Source organism: Pan paniscus, chromosome 11 (assembly GCF_029289425.2).
Source record: "Pan paniscus chromosome 11, NHGRI_mPanPan1-v2.0_pri, whole genome shotgun sequence".
Lineage (NCBI taxonomy): Eukaryota > Metazoa > Chordata > Mammalia > Primates > Hominidae > Pan > Pan paniscus.
This window is the reverse complement of record NC_073260.2, coordinates 72107716-72129755: the sequence shown is the minus strand read 5'-3', so window position 1 is coordinate 72129755 and position 22040 is coordinate 72107716. Positions and strand designations below refer to the sequence as shown.

Genomic DNA, 22040 nt, shown 5'->3' with positions numbered 1-22040 from the left:
TTTATAGTATCAACTCTTTTCCTCTAAGCTGGCTAAAGGCAAAAAACAAATGGAAAATAAGATTGTCACCATTATAGAACATTCAACAAGCCTAATGTAAATTTTATAATTATTATAACAAACATTCATTAGCCTAGACTTCTCCATATAACCATTAAATATAACTATAGAAACAGTGATTATACAAAAACATTTGGTCACACAGTGAGCTGGAAGGCAAATGCCCAATGTAAAGCTCCTATAATTAAAACAGAAAAAGAAACGTATTTGAGGTAGGCCCTATGAATAAATTATCTGTAGCTAAGGGGAAGAAAAAGACTGGGCAATACCTGGCCTTCTAACAATCTAGGTCATCACATTACCTATGCCAAATTCCCTTTTCATGCTGAAACGCCTGTTTGTGGGAGAATGGCATAATTCATAATTTGTAGACTGCCCTGTTACATCACTCTCCTTCAAAACCTTGTGACCTTATGATAGGATTATGAAATTAGTCTCAAGGCTAATTTCTTGGACTCTGGTTGGTCTACTTCAGATCCACTTGGGGTACTTTAAAATCAGTATTCCTAAACATCCATTTGATCTGGTCTCTCTCCCTTTTTATACCCAGATCTCTGGGGATCAGGATCTGCCACAAATTGACTTTATTTTCAATGTCAGGCCTTATCTGTGACTTATGTCCACTGCAACTCCATTCTGTTGGGAGCTGCTCTGTTTACTGTGTTACAAACCTCCAAAGATTTGTCCCTCCCTTTACTCTTTTTTTTTTTCCTTCTTTCCACCAATCTAGTTCCATCCTTCAAAGAAGCATTCTTTCAGCCTATGCCCCTCTACACCATTTATTGACAACACCGCTGCTTTGGCCATTTTGCTCCACAGTCTTTAATTCTGTACTGGCTGCTCTTGATATGAATACATTCTCCTCTTAGATTATAAGCCCCTGAGAGCAGAAGCCATGGCTAACTCATCTCTCATTTTTCCACAATAACTGCCAGACTATGTCTCAAGTATTTACTCATTATTGGACAAACACTTTTCTGATAAAGCAAAAGTTACTAATCATGATTATATAAATGTCAACACAAGTTCAAACACAAGTTGGGCTCACAGTGTCCTCCTGTCTTAAAGGTTAAAACTGAATAATGCAGAACAGTGCTGGTAATTTGGGGTCCTCTACAGCTGATCTCTTCAGTTGCCTGCAGGCTGCCAGATAAACATGTGTTATTACTTCAGGTTAATGCTCATTTACAAAACATTCACTGGCTTTAATCTAAAGTGGCAGTTTTATGTACAGCTTAGATGCAAATTCTGATCATGGAACTAGATGGTACATACATACTGTAATAATTCTTTTACCAAAAAGTATGTAAAGAGAGTAAAATAAGCTATAATATATTGAGAGCATATTATTGAGAACTTGAAACCACAGATTATCACAGACCTAAGGATAAGAGGACTCGGGCGAGAACTAGAAAGTCCGACCACAGGCCTAGCAAAATGTAATTGATTCTGTATGTTGTTTTATTTTATTTTTAATGAAATTACATTGTAGAAGGGTGAAATTCTGGATCTCTGCCAAAATGAGGTCTGTGTTCCCTTAGTTTAGAGGTACAAAATCTAAGGTGGTAATACAATCTTTAGGCAGAGAGAAGGCAGAATTCCCAAGTGAATAAATCTGATGCAGGTTTTGAAAGACTGATTTAAAAGTCTACGGCAGGTATCGCAATATCTTTAGTTTTTTGTTTGGAATTTTATGGGCTGATATGTAGATATCTAACATTAACACAAAGCAGAACATAAGTAATTTATCAGTAGGATACTAACATGTTATGTTGGAAAGAAGAAAAAAGAGATTAAATTCAATTGGAGCAACTAGTCAAATCTTCATGAGGAGATGACGCAGTAAGCTAGAATTTGAAGTAAAAATAGAAGAAAATAGTGGAACTCTAGTCTAAAGAACAGTGTGAATAAAAGCATGCTGCAAAAATCAGCATGGTGTTTGAGGCAGTAGAATGAGGCTGGAACAAAGGGTAAACTGAGGGAATGGTAGAGCAAAAGACTGGAAAAGCATGTTGGGGCAAGATCGTGAACCACCTCCAGTGCCATGTTAAGCAGTCTGACAATAGAGGATCACTAAAGTATTCTGAGGAGGGCTGTAGACAGAATCTGAGGAAGATTATGATGACAAGGTGAAAATTAAATTTTAATTAGGCAGAGGTAGAGGGCAAAGAGAACAGGGAAAGCTTTTTTATACTTGTATAGAACAAAGTGATACAAAAGGGTACCTAGGGATTATTTGTGTCATTAACAGAAGGAAAGTGTGTGAGAGAGAGGGCTGGGGGACAGTGTGCATGAGCAAGCTTTAGAACTTTGGGGTGAGAGCAGCATAAAGCTAGAGATGACAGTGAGCTGAGTTCGGGACAAGGTGATTAAGTTCTTTCCCAGCCATCCCTTGAGAAGAAAAATACTAAGCTGTAAGGGCATAAATGGAAACACTCTAAGAATAATTATGGGATTCTGTAAAATGTATTTCTGATAGCTAGAGTGTTGATTTACTCTAAGAGACATTGGGCAAATCGGCACTTTCATCTGAATTTATTTTTCCTCAAATTGATCTAAGAGCCTAGTGTTTTTTCCCAAAAGATAATACAATGAATTTTATGGTCTTCATCTGTATTCAGTTAATCTTGTTTCTGTAATCTGATAGGGTTTCTTGATACTTCTTCCATCTTTCTCATATCCCCATATATGTATTTTTGCACATCTAGTCTCTTCATCTGAACAGTTTTGGGCCCCTTTTCCCTTTATTTAGGCATGCCCATGTGTTTTACCATCAATTTCAGGCTAGTACTACAATTCCTTTGAATGCTTCTAACTATACAGGATAACTTTCTTGTATGGAAATAATGCTGTTTTCTTGTATGGAAAATTATATTGGCATGAATGGGCAAACAAGACGGCTTATCCTCTTCCCAATTTTGTAGGAAATCACAAGTGTTATAGAGTATTCATTTGCAGAACGTTATAGATCTTATCCATGAGTAGCTGATGGATTATAGATCTTTGATTCAATTAATTTAGTTATTCAAGAATTTTTTACTGAGGCTAAAATTTCTTGAGGACTTTTGGACACTGAAGATAGACTGGAAAACCATACACAGCCCTTGATGGAAGGCAGACACTTAAAAATGACTATTTAAAAAGTGACAAATTGTCCAATGGAAGTATAGAGGAGACCAGGGAAGTATATTTTGTCTAAATAATAAATCACAGAATATAGAATGAATTATATTCAGGCATTTAGGGATATATAGTAATATACATTTTATTACTCTGATAGAATTTTAAGCTATGCTAGTGATCACTGGGGAATTTTTAATAAATAAGTAATTTGCATTTAGCATAGTAGCTAATTTAAACCTTGGAGGAGTGTTTCATTACATTCTCCCTCGGGGTTGAACTATTAATAACTTATCTTTAGATATCCAGTAAGAAGGGATGTCTGAATTAGGATATATGTTATAATCCAGCACATATGTCACCTTCCTTTACTCCCTGTGTTAGCTACCTCTGATTCAAAATCGAATAAACTAGTCCATCTTGTCATAAGTCTAACAGAAAGTTGTATACTATCCAAGACTGTATTTATGATTGTTTTCATATTTCAAATAATTAGAAATGTGAAAGCTGGCTCCTCAAGAAAAGACAAATTCAGTGACATGAAAGTTAAAACTGAGATGTTTTAAATGACATATTGATGCTTTTAAGTATTTCTATTTTATAGTACACACAGACAAAATTCCATATTTTTTAGTGCTTACTGTTTCTTTAGTTGCATGTCTATTTCTCATAGTTACCATTAAGAAATCTTCTTCCTGATTTTGTCTGAAGACAACGAAATTACCAGGTAATCTTTTGAAAAGGAGAATAAAACCATATGCTTTTAAAAAGCCAATGAAACAATGTGACTAGCTAATTTTCTCTAAGTGAACTCCTTTTAGAATCCTTTAGCAAAATTCTTTTTTTAACTTTAAAACATTAAAGGATTAGAAAATAGTCTCTTATGATTCCAAATCACCAGTAGCCCAAAATGAGGATGTTCAGAATTTAAAGTGGAAAATAGAAGCATCATTAATAAAGACCAAGCCCACAAAAGCCTTTGCTTTTGCCTCAAATTCATGGCCATTTCAGGTAAAAGCATTGTTTTCTAGATTGTTTTCTCCAGTATGTATTTTCTAGTGTTGAAGTGATTGCATACCTTAAACTTAAAAGCATTATGTACTTCATTTTAGTACATGTCTACGCATGTGAACACAAAATGTCTCAAACAGCCAGAAAGTTTTGAGAGGTGAAGAGATGTGCATCATTTAGGCATGGTGAAATGCTTTAGTTTAAGTTTATGAAAATTTCCAAAATTTGCTGCATATTTAAGCGCCTTGTATGTATTTTCCCTTCATCTCTACAGATCTTCATAAACAATGAATGGCATGATTCAGTGAGTGGCAAGAAATTTCCTGTCTTTAATCCTGCAACTGAGGAGGAGCTCTGCCAGGTAGAAGAAGGAGATAAGGTGAGTTTCTGAACACTAGTTTCATTTTATGCCAGGTTTCTTGGGTTTTTGCCATTCTGAGCTCCTGAACCCCATTGCCAGTTCCAAAAGGCATGCCACGAAAATATGGTTTCTGGGGCAGCTTAGGAAAATTGTCTAAGTTGTCCTTGTTACCAAAAAAAAAAAATGCTCTGTAGTTATGTAATAATGATAAACCTGTGCTTCTGGGTGTCATGGTGATTTTTTTTCACATCATTTTCCTTTATTTTCAATTGAAATAGTATATAGATTTATTTTACAGACTATATAAGAAGGGATTGATCATAGGTTATAAAGGAGAGAAATCTTCAGCAGGGCGCTGTGGCTCACACCTGTAATCCCAGCACTTTGTGAGACCAAGGCAGTCGGATCACTTGAGGTCACGAGTTCGAGACCAGCCTGGCCAACATGGGGAAACACCGTCTCTACTAAAAATACAAAAATTAGCCAGGCATGGTGGCACATGCCTCTAATCCCAGCTACTCAGGAGGCTGAGGAAGGAGAATCGCTTTAGCCCGTGAGGCAGAGGTTGCAGTGAGCCGAGATCATACCACTGCACTCCAGCCTAAAAAAAAAAGAAAAGGAAAAAGGAGAGAAATCCTTTATTCATATGAAATTGTTCTTTTTATGTTGCTAGATAAAACTAAAAGTTATTATAGAACTTTTAGAACATATATTACTAAGTTATTTTATTAAAAATCACTGCATTAATATTATTATTCAACACCTGTAAAAATTATATTATAGAATAACTTAAATTGACTAACAAATTACAAGTGTTGTTATTTTCCAGCTAATAATAGAAACAACAAAAACCAATTTTTATTTAGTGAAAATTGTTCTCAAGTTCTAAATGCTATCTTCATTTAAAACTTAAAGCAACCCTATAGGGCAGGTACTATTTTGAGTCATTTTTACAAATAATGATGAGATGGCAGAGTAGAAAGGCTGAGTAATTTACTCAAGGTGACATTGCTAATAAGTAATAACATCAACATTAAAATGCTGTTCCTCTGACACTATAACCTGTGCCTAGTAGGGCTACTGCTTCACTTTGTGATTATTATGAAAGTAAGATAGGGTTGGCCGGGCGCAGTGGCTCTCACCTGTAATCCCAGCACTTTGGGAGGCCGAGGTGGGCAGATTACCTGAGGTCAGGAGTTTGAGACCAGCCTGACCAACATGGTGAAACCTCACCTCTACTAAAAATACAAAAATTAGCTGGGCATGGTGGTGGGTTCCTGTAATCCCAGCTACTGGGGAGGCTGATGCAGGATAATTGCTTGAACCCGGGGATCAGAGGTTGCAGTGAGCCAAGATAGTGCCATTGCACTCCAGCCTGGGCAACAAGAGTGAAGCTCCATTAAAAAAAAAAAATTAAATAGTCTTTCTTATTATGAAAGTAAGATATCCCAGCACTTTGGGAGGCTGAGGCGGGCAGATCACAAGGTCAAGAGATTGAGACCATCCTGGCCAACATGGTGAAACCTCGTCTCCACTGAAAATACAAAAATTAGCTGGGCATGGTGGTGCACGCCTGTAATTTCAGCTACTAGGGAGGCTGAGGTAGGAGAATCACTTGAACCCGGGAGGCAGAGGTTGCAATGAGCCGAGATCACGACATTGCAGTCCAGCTGGGTGACAAGAGCGAAACTCCGTCTCAAAAAATAAAAAATAAAAAATTAGATAGCATAATATTAAATAAACTTTTTATTCTCCTCCTAGGTGAGGAGAATAAAAAACTTCAGAATATTTATCTGAACACGTAAGTGTTTCTAAGTCTAATTTGAAATGATTTTTCTGCTCTTTAGTTGCCCAGGGGTTGCCAAGCTTTAAATTTCTGTAAAGAAGTAAAGTTTTATTTTATTTTATTATTATTATTATTGCTGCAGGAAAAGACTACTGGGAAATTAAAGTCAGCAACACCCAAGGATAATATTATTCATGACAATGTGTTTTAGTTAATTATAGCGATCACATGTTCCTGCCAGTCTCCTGCCCAGTCTTTTCCATTACTTTAGCCCCAGTAAATGAGATCACAAATCTCAACGTACTGGGCCATGCAGATACTTATTCCAAGATAGTGACAGACCTGAGGGGGCCCTTTTAGATTTAGGAGAGGCCCTTGGTTCAGATTTCAGTACGATGAAAACAAGTAAGACCGAAGTCTCAAGCCACAGGAGTACGGAGTTCAAACATAGGGGTTAACAATTTGAGAAGTAGAAACAAAATAGAATGATGACAAATGTCACTGGCTTTCAGATTCAGATTTACTCTTTATACTGAAGAGTTCACCAAAGCATAAATTCTCCATTCTGCTTCTCACTGTCTGTGGGAAAAAGTGCACAAACAAAGGTCCTTTATAATATTACTCAACCTTTGTTTATGGCCTCTTTCCCAGGCCACCACATTAACTTAAGAGTTTCAACTTCGTCATGCCCAGTGTCCATCCCCAACAATTGCTTGCTAGTCACTGCCTCTGTACATGTCCACAGTGTAGTCCTCAGGACCTAGTTCAAGTCACCATCTATAGTAAGAGCATAGATTTTCAATGTTTGTACTTAACCTTCTTTGAGATTCTGTTCTTTTTCATGTAAAATGAGGAGATAGAAAATGCTTGAGGAGTTAAATATATAGAGCTCTTCAACGGTGCCAGGCATATCCTAAAGCTTCAGTCATGCCCGGGTTTTATACTTATTTAAAGCCTTCTCTAACCTTCTCAAGCAGACTTACTCTCTTCTGTGTGGTTATAGGACATTGTATTTGCCTGTATTATAACCTTTGTATTATACAGCTATAGGTTAATTTGTCTGAGACAATATGCTTCTTGCAGAGATCAACACTGCATCTCTTATTTATATCCTTGGTTTCTGGATATAGTATATCCTATAAGTATGCTATACTATATTTGATAGATATACTATACTATAGATATAGTATATTCTATAAATCTATGAAATAGCCTTCTTTTTCATCAAGTGTTGAATTTCCATATATTCCACATTCCTCACCTTAGGAATTTAGTACTAACCTGACTATTGGCTATGGCAGACCTTCTCAAAATTTAGCCTGCCTCAGAATGTCCAGGAAGGCTTGTTAAAACACAGGTAGCTGAGCCCCACCTTCCCCTAGATTTCACTGCAATAATCTCAGAATGGGACCTGAAAATTTTCATTTTTTATCAATTCTTTGGTAATGCTGATGTTGTTGCTTGGGAAGGAGGTGAGGGAATGCATCTTGAACCACTGAACTAAAGTGTTAAGCTGTTAAGTTTTATCTCCTCTCAAGCGTTAACATTTAACAGGGGTCAAAGAGTTTTGACACCTAAGAAAGTTAGTGATTGAAAACTGTACTGTGGTGATCACTCTGCACCTCTCTGAAATGCTACCAAACCAAAATTGGGCATAGAAATACTGATCATCCCTGGCAAGGTCTATAGGAGCCCCAGAAGCCTGTGCCCTATAAGCCATTCCCAGAAGTAAGAGAGAAATTTATTCTTCACCTTTCAAAGAAGAATGAACGCTTTTTATCAGAGACTTCAGGAGATCCACACACTACCACCTCAAATGTTCGTTCCTCTAGTTGCTTGAGTGGCTCTAGCAGGCCTGGGGAGGTGAGAAAAGCAATAAAGGGCAAGGACAGAGTGAGCCCTTGAGAGCTACATACTTTCTCTCTCCATTCAAGAGGAAGGCCAGATCTGTTTGCAGTTTGCAACTAACAAACAGAAAAATATTATTGATGTTTTAGTTCTGGAGCCTTGAACATCAACCTTTGCCACTGGGATTAATTTTATTAGGAAAACAAATCTCTATGCCCAAAGTTCCAGTTGAAACCTTGTCAGGCAGTCTGAGGACTTTTCTTAGTGAAGTTTGTGGGATTTACCTCCTTCCTAAAGTATAGTAAGGGAAAGCTAATGATCATACTGGAAGCCTTAGAAATGGTTGCCACCGATTTGCTCTGTGCTTCTTGACAATTACTATTGCTCACCCAAGAGATCAAGGATGCTCATTAACATCTACCCAATCTTCAAATCAGGTCACAATGCCAACTGAGTTGGCTGGTCAACTGGTTACTAAAACTAAAATGTTTATGGTATAAACTGTTCATGGTAAACCAGTTTGAACATCTAGCACTCTTATCATCACATTCTTTTTTGAATTATTTTAAAACATATTTTTAAATAATTATTGCTGTTCCCACAATTTTGCCGACAAATGTATAGTAAACTCCGACATTGCTTAGTGAAAGGTACAAATCTAGTAAATTACATAGTCACAGTAAACCTAATATTCTGTATCTGACTCTTTAGATAATGAGCCAAGAGGTTTTAGGGATTTAATTTGTAAGTAGAATGGGGCTAACAATGGGCTATATACCGCCTTTCAATGGTATTATAAAGAAAAGAGGAAGGGCAAGAACAAATGGAGGTTACAAAGCAAAGTACAGATGTGGGTGGGAACTGTTTTCTTTTCACTTCAGTGGTTCTTTTAGGCTATATTGACTAATCCTGAAAACTGCTTTTAATACTAAGGCATGACCTAACAAATAATTGGTGGGGATAAAAGTAAATGTCCATTAAAATAAGTGCCTTTGACAGGTGTAAAAGTAAAACTGGTCTGATAACTATTTTCTCCATCTCTGAATGAATTTAATATGGAAATGTACCATCTGGGAGTGATGGAAGAGTTCAGTCCTTCCTTAACTGTGCTTTAGGAGGCATTTGATATCTCATCATCATTTGAACTGTCTTTTTACATTCAGCTTGTGGCCCTTACTTCAAAAAAGGAGCATTTTCAGTGCTATAAGCAAAATTGTTATTGATGTTGGCAAATCTGAGTTAATGTACCAAATTGTTTTCTGTTTAATTAAAAAATTATATCCCTGAAAATTCCAGTTCTGAAATAAAAATTTTAAAAATGCTAGTCCTGGAATTAAGAAAACAATAACTCTTATGTCTAATAGTTTTTGAATAATGTATAAGTTTTGTTTTATCATGGAATCTATTAAAATATGATTTATTATGTAAATGCCAATGTAGTTAAATTAATTATGTAAGGCACCCCTTATATAAAATCAGTACAACATGATGAGTTTATAAAACAGGTAACCAAATTATTCAAAATTTATTTATTGCCCATTGTAGACCCAGAATTGTAAGAAATATTACAGTTTATAAAACAAATAGCAGTATATATTTGTTGCAAAGGAGGTCATTATTAGGGCAGCCTTACAGAGATGTAAGAACTAGATTTTGTAGTCAGATGTGGGATCAAAGGTTGATTCTACTGTCTGCTAGATTTCATATCCATGAGCCATAGTCTATTCATTTATAAACCAAGGCTCATGATACTTAATAGTAATAGAAACTATGGGGCTTTAAAGAACTTTCCTTAGTGCCTGGAGCTTAGTAGGCTCCTAGCTAGTAGCCATCATCAAGCTGGATTAGTCTGGCAAGGTTTTAGGTAGATTGATATTTGAGCTGGGTCTTAAAGTATATATAGGATTTAGAAAGTAAGGGAGTATACTGGTATAATATTCTAGACAAGGAGAACTACAGACACAAAGGTAAGAAGGAGTTGGGTCAGATAGAGTAGAAAAAATGTAAACACTAAGTTTGGATAGGTGAGATGTGGTGTGAAAATCCTGGGCCTTGAAAACCAGGGAGGACTTTGACCTTGAGATTGTAGATGAAAGGGAACAGGTGTAAACATTTGAAAGACAAAGTGATAAGATAAAATTATTTGCAGAAGATTAGCCTGTTGATAGTAGCCAAGATAGTTTGAAGAGAGAAGAGAATGAACCTGAGACAGCATTGACAATATGAAATAATAGGGCCTAAAATTGTTCAGAGCAGTGAAAACTGAAAGGAAGGATTAAAATACATTAGAACTTGCTAGGTGCAGCAATACACACCTATAATCCCTGCGTGCCTGTAATCCCACCACGTTGGAAGGCAAAGGCAGCCAGGTTGCTTGAACCCAGGAATTTTAGACCAGCTTTCACAACATGGCAAAACCCCATCTCTACAAAAAAATTAGGCAGACGGTGGCTCATGCCTGTAATCATAGCAATTTGGAAGGTCAAGGTGAGAGGATCACTTGAGCCCAGGGGTTTGAGACCAGCCTGGACAACATAGCAAGACCTCATCTTTACTAAAAATAAACAATTAGATGGGCATGGTGATGCACTCCTGTAGTCCCAGCTACTCCAGAGGCTGAGGTGGGAGGATCACCTGAGGCTCGTCAGGAGGTCTAGGCTTTGGTGAGCCATGTTTGTGCCACTGCACACCAGCCTAGGCAACAGAGTGAATCTCCCTCTATTGAGAGAGGGAGAAATTGCTGAGAGTTATATTAAAATTTAAAGTTTTGACTGCTAGGACAACAGTAACAATTGCCACCATTGAATAATACATAATGTTCTAACATAGAAAATGTTTAAATGTTATCTTATTAATCTTCATTACAACCCTGTGAGGTAACATACCCCAATTTCTTTTTTTCTTTTTTCTTTCTTTTCCTTTTTTTCTTTTTTTTTTTTGTTTTGAGATGAGGGTCTTACTCTATCACCCAGGCTGGAGTGCAGTGGTGCAATCTCAGCTCACTGCAACCTGCACCTCTCAGGGTCAAGCGATCCTCCCACTTCAGCCTCCTGGGTAGCTGGGACTACAGGCACACGCCACCACACCAAGCAACATACCTTGATTTTAAAGAAAAGAAAGCTGAACCTTAGAGAAGTCATGCCACAACATATTTCATGGTTTATAATAATGTTTTGGGGTAGTGATTTGATTGTATGTCTCTCCCATTTGATTGAATATTCCAAAAGGATAATCTTCTTACTTCACTCTGCTGTCTTTAGCGGAGGGATGATGAGAATGCTGCAGAGTCGAATATTTATCAAACCTTTAGCCAGAGGGATGAATGGTTAGATGCCTCAAGGTTTACACAGCTAATGAAGAGGAATCAGAATTCAAATCTGGGTTGTTTTCATATCAAACTATATATTAACTAACATTACTGTATTTCTGCATCTGCAAGATTACATATAAGATGTGAGAAAAGGGGGCGCATGATCCAAAGGACGTAATCATAAGAACATCTTTATTTATAGCAGCATTCTTTAGGGATGTGCTTTCCATATGGGAGAGTTACTTATCTTGAAGCCAGTTCTCCATATCCCTTTGGGAGGCCAAGATCCCTATGATAGCCCATATTTGGCTAAGACCAATAGCAGGACACTGAACAGAAAGATCCAAATGAAAGCTGTGTCATACAGATCTGTTTAAACACAGACCAGCATGTATTTTATAAGCTCTGGTATCCACAGATCATGCTGACAATCTCAGATTTTTGTGGTTTGCTTTTTCTTTTTTTCAAACAGTGCTCTGTAAATTTAGGAAAAAGTTAGAACGTGTGGCATGAAACAATGTCTAAATATAAGCAATCAATGTGATTAACTGAATGCCCCAAATATGCACTGTATATGTATTTCTCAGGAAAGGCAGGCAATAAATACATATATTTTGTATATATCATCATTCTCTGAAAAGTTAGACAGTGAGATATACCAGCGTGTGATGTATTACACTGAAAGAATCTTTGCTTGTAGTCAGTAAATATTATTACTTAATCAGACCAGATTGTGCTTCTAAAATATCTCTCTTGCCCCAGATTATATTATTTTGGTGATAAATACTAGAAGAATAGTTTTTTGTATTTTAATTCACAGACTTGTAAGTGTGGGTCTTCTTGATTGAATATAGCCTAAGGAGGAGGATGTTAATTTGAGGTCCATTTGAGGGGAAGATATCTCCTTAGATGGGATTTAGCTTAATTGTGTACAATTTTTAAAAAAAATCTAGGGTCATTACTTTTTCTCTCCCCCAATTCTTAAAGGGAATTGTGTCTCCTGCAAAATATTGCAACCTACTGGCCTGTAATATAGCCACTGTTTGTGGAGCTATACATTTCCATGTAGTGGCCAGTTCTATGTACAAAAGAACACTGGAATGATATATTCCTTTATGGTGTTTGCAGTAGTAGTAGGTATGTTCTGTAAGAGCTCAGAAGAGGTCTGAACAGGCATCTGCAGGGGAGTGGAGTGGTCAGGGCAATATTTGTGACTGAGGTGAATTGCAAAATAACCAGAGAATATATCTGGTGTAGAAAAACACAACAGAGAAAGAAATTGAGAGAAGGCACTATGAGAGTGAAGGCCAGGAGGCTAGACCGAATGTGGAGTCACTTTACTCTTTGACTTTTACTTGAATTAATGTAGTTTTAAGCCATGCATCTTCAATAAGAAACTGACTTCTTTATCGGATTAGGGATTTAAAAGGATCTCTTTGTACCCAGTTGGGAAATGAGAGGTTGTCACATGCACATCCTACTCTATTAGTTCCACTATTTCTATGCCCTGTTCCCTCTGCACAAGAGGAATGAGCACATGTTTCTAAGGTTTATTCTTCAACAGCAAAGAAAAGTTCTTATTCACCCTTCAATAGGCTCTTCATGAAAGTGGACAGGCTGTTGAGTCACCAGAGACCAAGGAAGATATTCATTATTTTGGATCTTGATCTTGACCTGGAATTCCTGTAACCCAGTCACTAAGAAAGTATAATGTGTGGTAAACAGCAAAGATTCTACAATCAGATGGGCTCCGTTTAAAACTCAGTTCAGCCACTTTTAGTTATTAACCTTGAGCAAAGCTCCCCTCTCTGCTTTAGTTTCTTCATCTGTAAAACAGGGAACATATTTGTGCCATAAAATTATTGAGAATTAAATGAGCTAATAGGTATAAAGTCATCAGAACATTACTTGAAATAGGGCAAGCACTCAGATGATAGCAATTATTAAAATCATAAAACATTTATATTCTAGGAAATCCAGCATGTGCTAGGTATGTGGAGCTCATCATGTAAAGATTATTCAGCAGGAGTAATTCCAACATACAGTAGTTGAATGTGCGCAATGTGTTAGACTTTGGGATAATGGAGACACAGTGCCTGCTTATGAGGCACTACAGTCTATTTTACAGGGTTATTGGCATTAAATTTGCTTGCCTAATATGTTTAGCTTACTGAATTGGATTCCTGTTGACTTACAGGAGGATGTTGACAAGGCAGTGAAGGCCGCAAGACAGGCTTTTCAGATTGGATCTCCGTGGCGTACTATGGATGCTTCCGAGAGGGGACGACTATTATACAAGTTGGCTGATTTAATCGAAAGAGATCGTCTGCTGCTGGCGGTGAGTATTATCCAAGCTGGATGGGTAGCTAGAGCTCTCAAAAGCATTCAGCGTTTGAAATGGCAAGTTGTTTTGATTTTAGGGATCACTATATGCTCTCTACCAACAAAATGAAAACATTTTTTGTCCCAATGAATAGGCCCCTTAACATTGAACTATTCTCAAATAGTAATCTGCATTTCAATTCTGGATGATGTTAATTTCTGCTCCCATAATAGATTCTACGGTCTAAACTTTGGCAAACCCAAGTTAAACCAAATTTTAGAAATTTCTTTACCTTAAAACTTCTCAGAGGCTTTGATAAGATCACACGAAGTCTGAGTCTCCTAGAATGATATATTAGGTTTATTCAAGCATTTGACCACTGAGCTCTTTTGATGGAAAAGCTCAAGTTTGTTAAGGGTGCCCAAAATATTTCTCTAAAATAAATCTTATTTCTCATTAGTCTAGCTCACTAAGATATTTAATAAATGGCTACTTTTTTTCTTCCTGAAATGTGTCTGTTCACAAGGGTCATAATTAAGTGATGTTCTTTTTACAGGTGAAAGAGGCAAAAAATAAAAAAAAAATCCAGTTATTAATGTGGTTTATCAAAATCATGTTTTTATGAATACTATTTTTGTTTGTTTATGTTTTAGCAGTTAGATGAGTCAGAGCATAATATAGTTGGGGGAGGGTATTTCCTTGTTTTTGTTGTCTCAATTGGGCATTATGATGAAGCCAATTTAACATAAACCAATACCAAGATCAGGTTTCAAGCGAATTTCATCTTTAGAATCTGAAAGTGGCAGTAACAAAGAAGTCTACATTTTTAAAAAATCAACATTAGCATGTATGGTTAATAGCAAGTATGGTTAATCAAAGGACCATTTATTTCTCAAATATTCAACATAATTTGAAATACACAAAAATTCAGAACGAGCAGCTATGTGCAATAAAACTATAGTAATAAAAATGGCCTGTAGGAAGAAAGCAGAAAATGCTAAAACTTGGCTTTTCTCAATTATCTGATCTGTTGACTGCCTGTCAGCATAAGATCCTATGGAGAGAAAAGTACAGGCATACAAAAGTCACATTGTTAAATTTTGACATGATAGAGAGTGTAGTACAGAAACAAATAGCTTTAACAGTTCATCACCTGTGCATTTCTGCCAGGTAACCACCCCAGCAGAATATTAGATCTCAAAGAGCTTAAGGTCCTGCTTAAGAAGAGAAGCCAAAGGGGAGATAGGTCATCTTATAATGGTTAGGGCACATGACTAGAAAATGTTGAACTTTACCTGACCATTAAAACGGCAATTATGACAATAATGGCAACACTGGTAGTTTCCTAATTAAAATTCTGCTGAAGGAAATTCATGGATGAAAAATCCAGGCATTACTTAAGTTTGTGTGAGTAGACTGTGTATATCCAGATGGAATGTAAAAATTAAAAATGATTACTGAGGCATCATTAATAGTCACTGACACTAAGTTGTCACCCACAGTTGATTATAAAATAAGAGAAATCTTGTTGGAATTCTGATAGGACTTAGAAGACTAGGTTTCATTCTCAGATGTTATGTGTATATCAAATTGTGACCGATTCCTAGAAAGCTGGTTAGCAGGAGAACATTCAGAATGAGACAGAGCACTGGGATTTAGAAATCAGAATCTCACTACCCTTTGTGCCCAGATCTTGCTATTTGACCTAAAGGAACTCATTTTAACTCTTAAAAAGTGGAGGTTAGACAAGATGACAAGATTTCTTCTATTTCAAAAATTCCCTAGCACTTGATAGCTGAAAATATTTACTACATATTTTTAATCTAAAACTTTTATGGAATTTTAGATTTGGTGTTTGACATGTTTTTCAGACAATGGAGTCAATGAATGGTGGAAAACTCTATTCCAACGCATATCTGAATGATTTAGCAGGCTGCATCAAAACATTGCGCTACTGTGCAGGTTGGGCTGACAAGATCCAGGGCCGTACAATACCAATTGGTAAGTATCTTTGAGAAACCACTAATGGTGAGGATAGGAGCGAGGAGTTTACTATAGAGCTGAATAATTTCAAACTCTCCCTTTTAAAGCTGTCAACCAAATAAGGCAAAATTATTTTCCTCTTGACTTTGAGACAACACAGTTTTCAACTTAGAAGTTCTATTAAAATTCATAAAAGGTCTTTTAAAGTTGTTTCAGCATAATTATGAAGATAACATTATAGATATTTTAGAAAATGTCAAAGTAAGAACATTCCTTTGGCAATAATTACTGATCTGAGGCAATTGCCTCTCTAAGGTCCCAAACTTTTTAAAGCTGACCTCTGAAATTATTTATTTGGGTTTTATTCCAATACTGACATTTATATCCTTTCTGTAATGTAATTATTTAAGCCTCTTTACATGTTCCAGTATAAGTCAGTTATGGTCATCTGTGCCTGGTCAAACTCAGTGTAGTTAGACCAGACTAATCAAACAAGCCAGTTCACACGGACTCGTTTCAAATATCTTCAAAGCAAGATGGGACTGCGTTTGCAGCCTAAGTTAAGGGTTTGTGTGTGTGAATCTGTATGTATGTGTTATTTTAGTGGGGTATGCACATAATGGAGTAGAAATACTAAAGATATTTCATGTGAAACATGAAAACACACACATTTAGGAAACAGTATGGGTGGAATTTAATTCATGCAAACCTATGAACTTTAGGAATACAATACCCTCCAGGACTGGCCCTGATGTGCACTTCCAATCCAGTTGGAGCATCCAGGAGGTCAGAAGTGATAGCAGAAATTTGAGAGGAGAGTAAGACCTCGGTGGTACTAAGAAATGTGGCTACTTTAGAACTGTCCTACTTTACTCTGGGACAAAATGGGAGAAGTCACTTAAAACACAAATAGATCTTGATGAAGAGAGCTCTTGCTGAAGCCAGGAAGCTTCTGTGGGAACTAGAACAGAATTGAATGTAAAGCATAATGTATCTCTCTGGATGACCACATTAAACTTTGGGGCACATAAATTGGTCAAAGTTAGATTGAAAATAAATGTCTTATACTCCTGTCATTTTCTTCATGTATTTAGAGAATTTGCTATTATTGTTTGGTAGGCAAATAAAATACATTTTAGAACAAGTCAGTAGGAAAGCCTTATTACTCATAGGGAGATTTTCTTTTTAATTCTACTGTTTTTAATTTTACTATTTCTAAAAATTATATTATAACCTTTAAAAAGAATTATCTTATTGGTAGAACTTTGAGCTACCAGAAACAAATTGGAATGTGGTTCTTCTCTTCGCCAGAGACCTCCTACTTCCTTTGTCGTCCCTTTTTTATAACACTTAGAGAATAAAGATAATTTTCAAATAAGGCCTCCTAGAAGATGAAAGGTGGAATTAATTATCTTTCGGATGTTTTCCAATTTTGCATCTTTGATTTCACCTAACTCAATTTTATGGTTCCTATCATTTCGAATTACTATTTTAGGGCTTCACTTACCATTTTGTGAATAGTTGGAGATATAGATGGTCTCGAACTCTTGACCTCGTGATCTGCCCGCCTCGGCCTCCCAAAGTGCTGGGATTATAGGCGTGAGCCACCATGCCTTGCCAGATATATGTTTTTAAAATTATTGTCTACACCTTTCTCTCACATCAGCCCCCAACCACCATTTTGTGAATGTCAAATACATTTGTTTATATATCATTGTGTGTGTTTTATTTTTCAGATGGAAATTTTTTTACATATACAAGACATGAACCTATTGGTGTATGTGGCCAAATCATTCCTGTAAGCTTTTCTCCTATATAATTCTCAATTTTAAAAAGAAGAGTTCTTATTCTATCTAATGATGAAGCTTTCTCTAAAACAGATGGATGCTTATGTATTTGTTAAATGTGGAGTAAATGTAAGATTTGTTGAACTTGGTCTCCCTGTGACTAAACTTCTTGCATATGAATTAGGTAGTCCGAAAACCTATCTATATTCTGGCATATCTCTTGAGAATGTTTTAATACTACATCATCCATAAATGTTAACCCTTTACTCTATGGGTTGTTTTTTTAAAAGCTGTATTATGTACTCTTTATAAGAGCCAGGCTTTACATGTATATGGCAAGGTGCTCTCCACTGCACATCTGCAGGATAGCATTTTAGCGGAATGTAGTGGGGCCTACTATTCTCCAACGCACTTTCTCATTGAGACATCTCATCATGCAGAACAGTAGCTCCCAGAGTGTTCAACTCATGACACACATTTTTTAATCAAAATGGAAAAAAGAATACCAGAGGCATTTGAAGCACTGCATGGAATATATTTTACGTTTAGATAAGAGGCTCAGATCCTCCATATTCCTCTTAGAGAAAAGTAGCCTTTTTAAGAGGATTGTGAAGATTTTTTAAGCCCAACAAACAGGAGACTATCTAAATGATTTTATTTTAACTGACATGCTTTAAAAGGCCAAACAACAATGGTAGCGAAGTCCTTATGTGAAGAAATGGTCAAGACTTATCTTTTGCTCCAATGAGATTGAAATATATTCATATCAATATTTTAGTGAAATTGCTTATTAATTCAAAAGTCCCAATAAATCGATAAAAACTATATAATTATGAACACTGATAATAGCTGATATGTACTACGTGTCTATGCTAGACCAGCCATTGTGTTGAGTCCCTGGCCCTCTTTCTTGATTAATCCTCAAGACAGCCTTCTGAGGCAGAAAGGACTATTGTCAGCACTCCAGATTATGAAATCAGATACAGAGAGCACGTAACCTGTGTGAGTTCACAGGGCTGGTCAGTGATTGAGCTGAGATTTGAACCCAAGTGCTTGGCCTCTGGACCCTGGACATCTTTGTCTTTAGCAAGGTATTTTTCCTGGAAATAAAAGCTACTAAATAATATTATTGGGTAAATAATTACAATAAATGACTTATGGAGAAGGAGAGTAATCATCCTTTTTAAACATTTTTAGATAACTTACAGTGTGCTCCATAATAAGCCAAACCATGCAGTGATTTTTTTTTTTCCTGGTAGAAAAAGAACTCAACAGCACTTGATTAAATTTTGAGGTTCTCTCCTATTTCCTTCTCATATCTCATATCTGGTTTATTCAGAGCGTTTTAGCATTTACTAGTTGCTTTTAGCAATGAAGTATAATATGGCAGATGATTTCACAAAACTACGCAATTATTACATAACATCTACAGGGGGTGTATAATGTGGAAGTTGGATTAGCAAATATGCCTTTTGCAATACAAAGAATCTATTGTTACATATTGCTTTCTAGTGGAATTTCCCGTTGGTTATGCTCATTTGGAAGATAGGGCCTGCACTGAGCTGTGGAAACACAGTGGTTGTCAAACCAGCAGAGCAAACTCCTCTCACTGCTCTCCACGTGGCATCTTTAATAAAAGAGGTAAGTCTCCCGAAATCAAAATATGCACAAGAACTCAAGAGTCCTAAATTACAATAGGAAGACCTCGTTTGTTGCTACTATAAAGTACATTATTTACAGATGGCTCCTGTCCAGTGGGGGGAATACATTTAGCATGACTGCTGGCTGCAATTTCTGGCAGTCACCCCAAATTCATCTCTGCCCAAATGCAGACAGGAAGCCAAACACAAAGGCTTGGTGTCAAACAGTCAACTTGGGATCACATTTTTGCTTCTTTGTCCGACTCTCATGAACATAAATTCATGTTGAAATTAATGTAGCATTCTTTCAAATGTTGAAACATTAAGTTGGTTTGTACCTGCCACTGATGGCCTACTGTTTTCTGCAAAATTGTGTAAACTAATCTATGTAAGGTTGAAAGGGCCTCTATGCCAATATGCTTGTTTGTAATATTGGGCCACATTATTTCCAAACACTTTTCAATCTACTCACGAGTGGATATGTTTATATTCAGTTTTCTATTATGAGTTCCTCTGCCTTTATCTTCCTGTTCAAAAACAGTAAAAGAGCATGTAAAACATTTTCATCAGCTATCTAGATTTTGTTAATATACTTGCAAACAATTCATTGTCCTTTTTTCTTCATCTTACCAAATCTTAAAAAATAAATGTTAATCACTAGACACTTAAAGTTACAAAACTGAACTTATCTTTTAAAGATATTATTTATTGAAATTAAAAACAGGGAAAAGAGATGTCAAAATGAAACATTTCGATGCAAATAACATGAAATTGTAATGTGCCCAACTCAGTTCCCATGCCTTCTACCTGAATTCTTTAATGAAGATTGAAATCAACCTGTGATGTTGAATCATGAATGGGATGACAGTATTTACTTAACAATTTACTAAGTAATGCCAATGGGAATTTGCAACTCAGCAGTTATGCCCTCAACAATCAACAACAGCTAGGAACTAAAAAATGTGAGATCCCTTCAGCTTCTTATTTTTGCTGATGGGAATAATAAACATGTTACTTACTTTCTACATAAGTAACTTACCAAACACTTTTTTACATACAATCTTTTTGAGTTAGCATTATGAAATTTGAAAGAGCCATCATTGGAGCAATGATTCATAGAGTATGGACTTACCCTGACAAGAAATTGTCCCTCAATAATGCAACCCTTGAAGTTATTCTCTTAATGTGTGCTTAGAAATGACGTAATAAGACTAAAGAATAGAGCCAGTTAAATTATTTTTTTCTAGAGCATCTCATAAGGTTGGCATTAAGAGACAATCTCAATCCCCTACTCTCCTCCTTTTTGAATTAAATTCTTATATTGTAACTTTTAAACCTTTTATCTTTTAGGCAGGGTTTCCTCCTGGAGTAGTGAATATTGTTCCTGGTTACGGGCCTACAGCAGGGGCAGCCATTTCTTCTCACATGGATATAGACAAAGTAGCCTTCACAGGATCAACAGAGGTAATATTATTTACTCAGGGCAAAAGTTAAGAATGTCTGCATTGCCAGCTATGAAGTATGTTTTATGTAACTATTTTTGAGCCAACAATTTTAAAACAAAAACTCTTTTTAATGATTTGTTATTTATTTTAGCCTTCAAACATATGGATAGAATATAAGCAGATGTAGTTTGAATGACATGATGCACCTATTTAAAATCAGAATGAGAGTAAACTATTCTTAGTATGTTCATTACTTTCTCTGATGAGAAATATGGCTGCTGAGACCTTGTCATATTATTAGGAAGATTTATAATAGAAAATTAGGCCATAGTGATTTGTATGAATGAATATGATTTTATCCTATAGGTTATGAAAATTAAATAGTAGAGTCTCACCTTTTGCACCTTATTTGGGGTTGTCTTTCTCCTGGACAGTGTGAAAGAGAGCCAGAAAGTCAGCTTCCCCTCAGTGGTACCTAGACTAACTTTTCTGCCTCTCTGGCTTGAACTTGACCATCCTAAAGGTTAAAGAAAAAGACCCCAACCACAAAGGAGAAGCGGCGGGCAGGAGGGAGAGCAGACTAGAAGGTGAAGTTTGGGAAAATAGATCCCCATTTATTGATGATGTTCTATCCTAAGCAAAAGAAAGTGGTGGAAGCATACTGTACCATGCAAAAAAAATTATTGAGTCATTCTATTAAATTATGTGACTTTGTTAGATGCTCAGTGCAAAAATGTTATTCATTGGTACACAGTATAGACAGTGAAGAGTGAGCTTCACTCCATCTTAGAAAGCTGCTGATAACAAGAGACAAGGCAGGGTGTGATAAGGTACTAAAGTACGTACAAAATGCTGTAAAAAAGGTTCACAAGAAGGAATGATGATGTCCAAATGGGTACTAGAACTAGCTCTGGGTTTTGAGGAATTGTTACTTTTTTAACTTCTTGGAAGTTGAGAAGCAAAAAAGATATTCCAGATAGTGTGGTGAGCATAATTTGATTATTTTATAATCTGAATTATTTACTCCAATATAAAGGCAAATTTACATAGCAAACAGAAATGGTGGAAAATCAAACTTTATTTTTCTTGGTCTTTTTAAAATGAAGTAAATAAATATATATATGTCTTCTTTGTTTTTCACAGACATAGAGTAAAAAAAGTTTGCATTCTGCAAGTCCCTAATTGAGATAGGGAAAAGTAAACCCCACAGTCAAGATTTATTGTAGACAGAAGAAGTGGGAATGTTCAAGATATGGCAATACATTTAAAAATGGTGACACCACAGGTTGAAATCATACCAGAGGAATAAAGGTGAAAATTCCTCAGCCTAGAATTCTAGACCCTCCCCAATAGGGAATCCATGTAC

General features: G+C 36.3%; 1 protein-coding gene across 2 annotated transcripts in view; it reads left to right on the top strand.

Annotated features, from left to right (window-relative positions):
- Positions 1-22040, top strand: part of ALDH1A1 (aldehyde dehydrogenase 1 family member A1) — a 179361-nt gene that overhangs the window by 135577 nt on the left and 21744 nt on the right. For both annotated transcript variants that reach the window (XM_003822194.7, XM_034967559.1), the window contains 6 exons: positions 4466-4570; positions 13694-13834; positions 15691-15820; positions 17539-17600; positions 19102-19230; positions 20580-20693. In XM_003822194.7, the coding sequence (XP_003822242.1) occupies positions 4466-4570; positions 13694-13834; positions 15691-15820; positions 17539-17600; positions 19102-19230; positions 20580-20693 (681 nt within the window). The remainder of the gene's footprint in view (positions 1-4465; positions 4571-13693; positions 13835-15690; positions 15821-17538; positions 17601-19101; positions 19231-20579; positions 20694-22040) is intronic.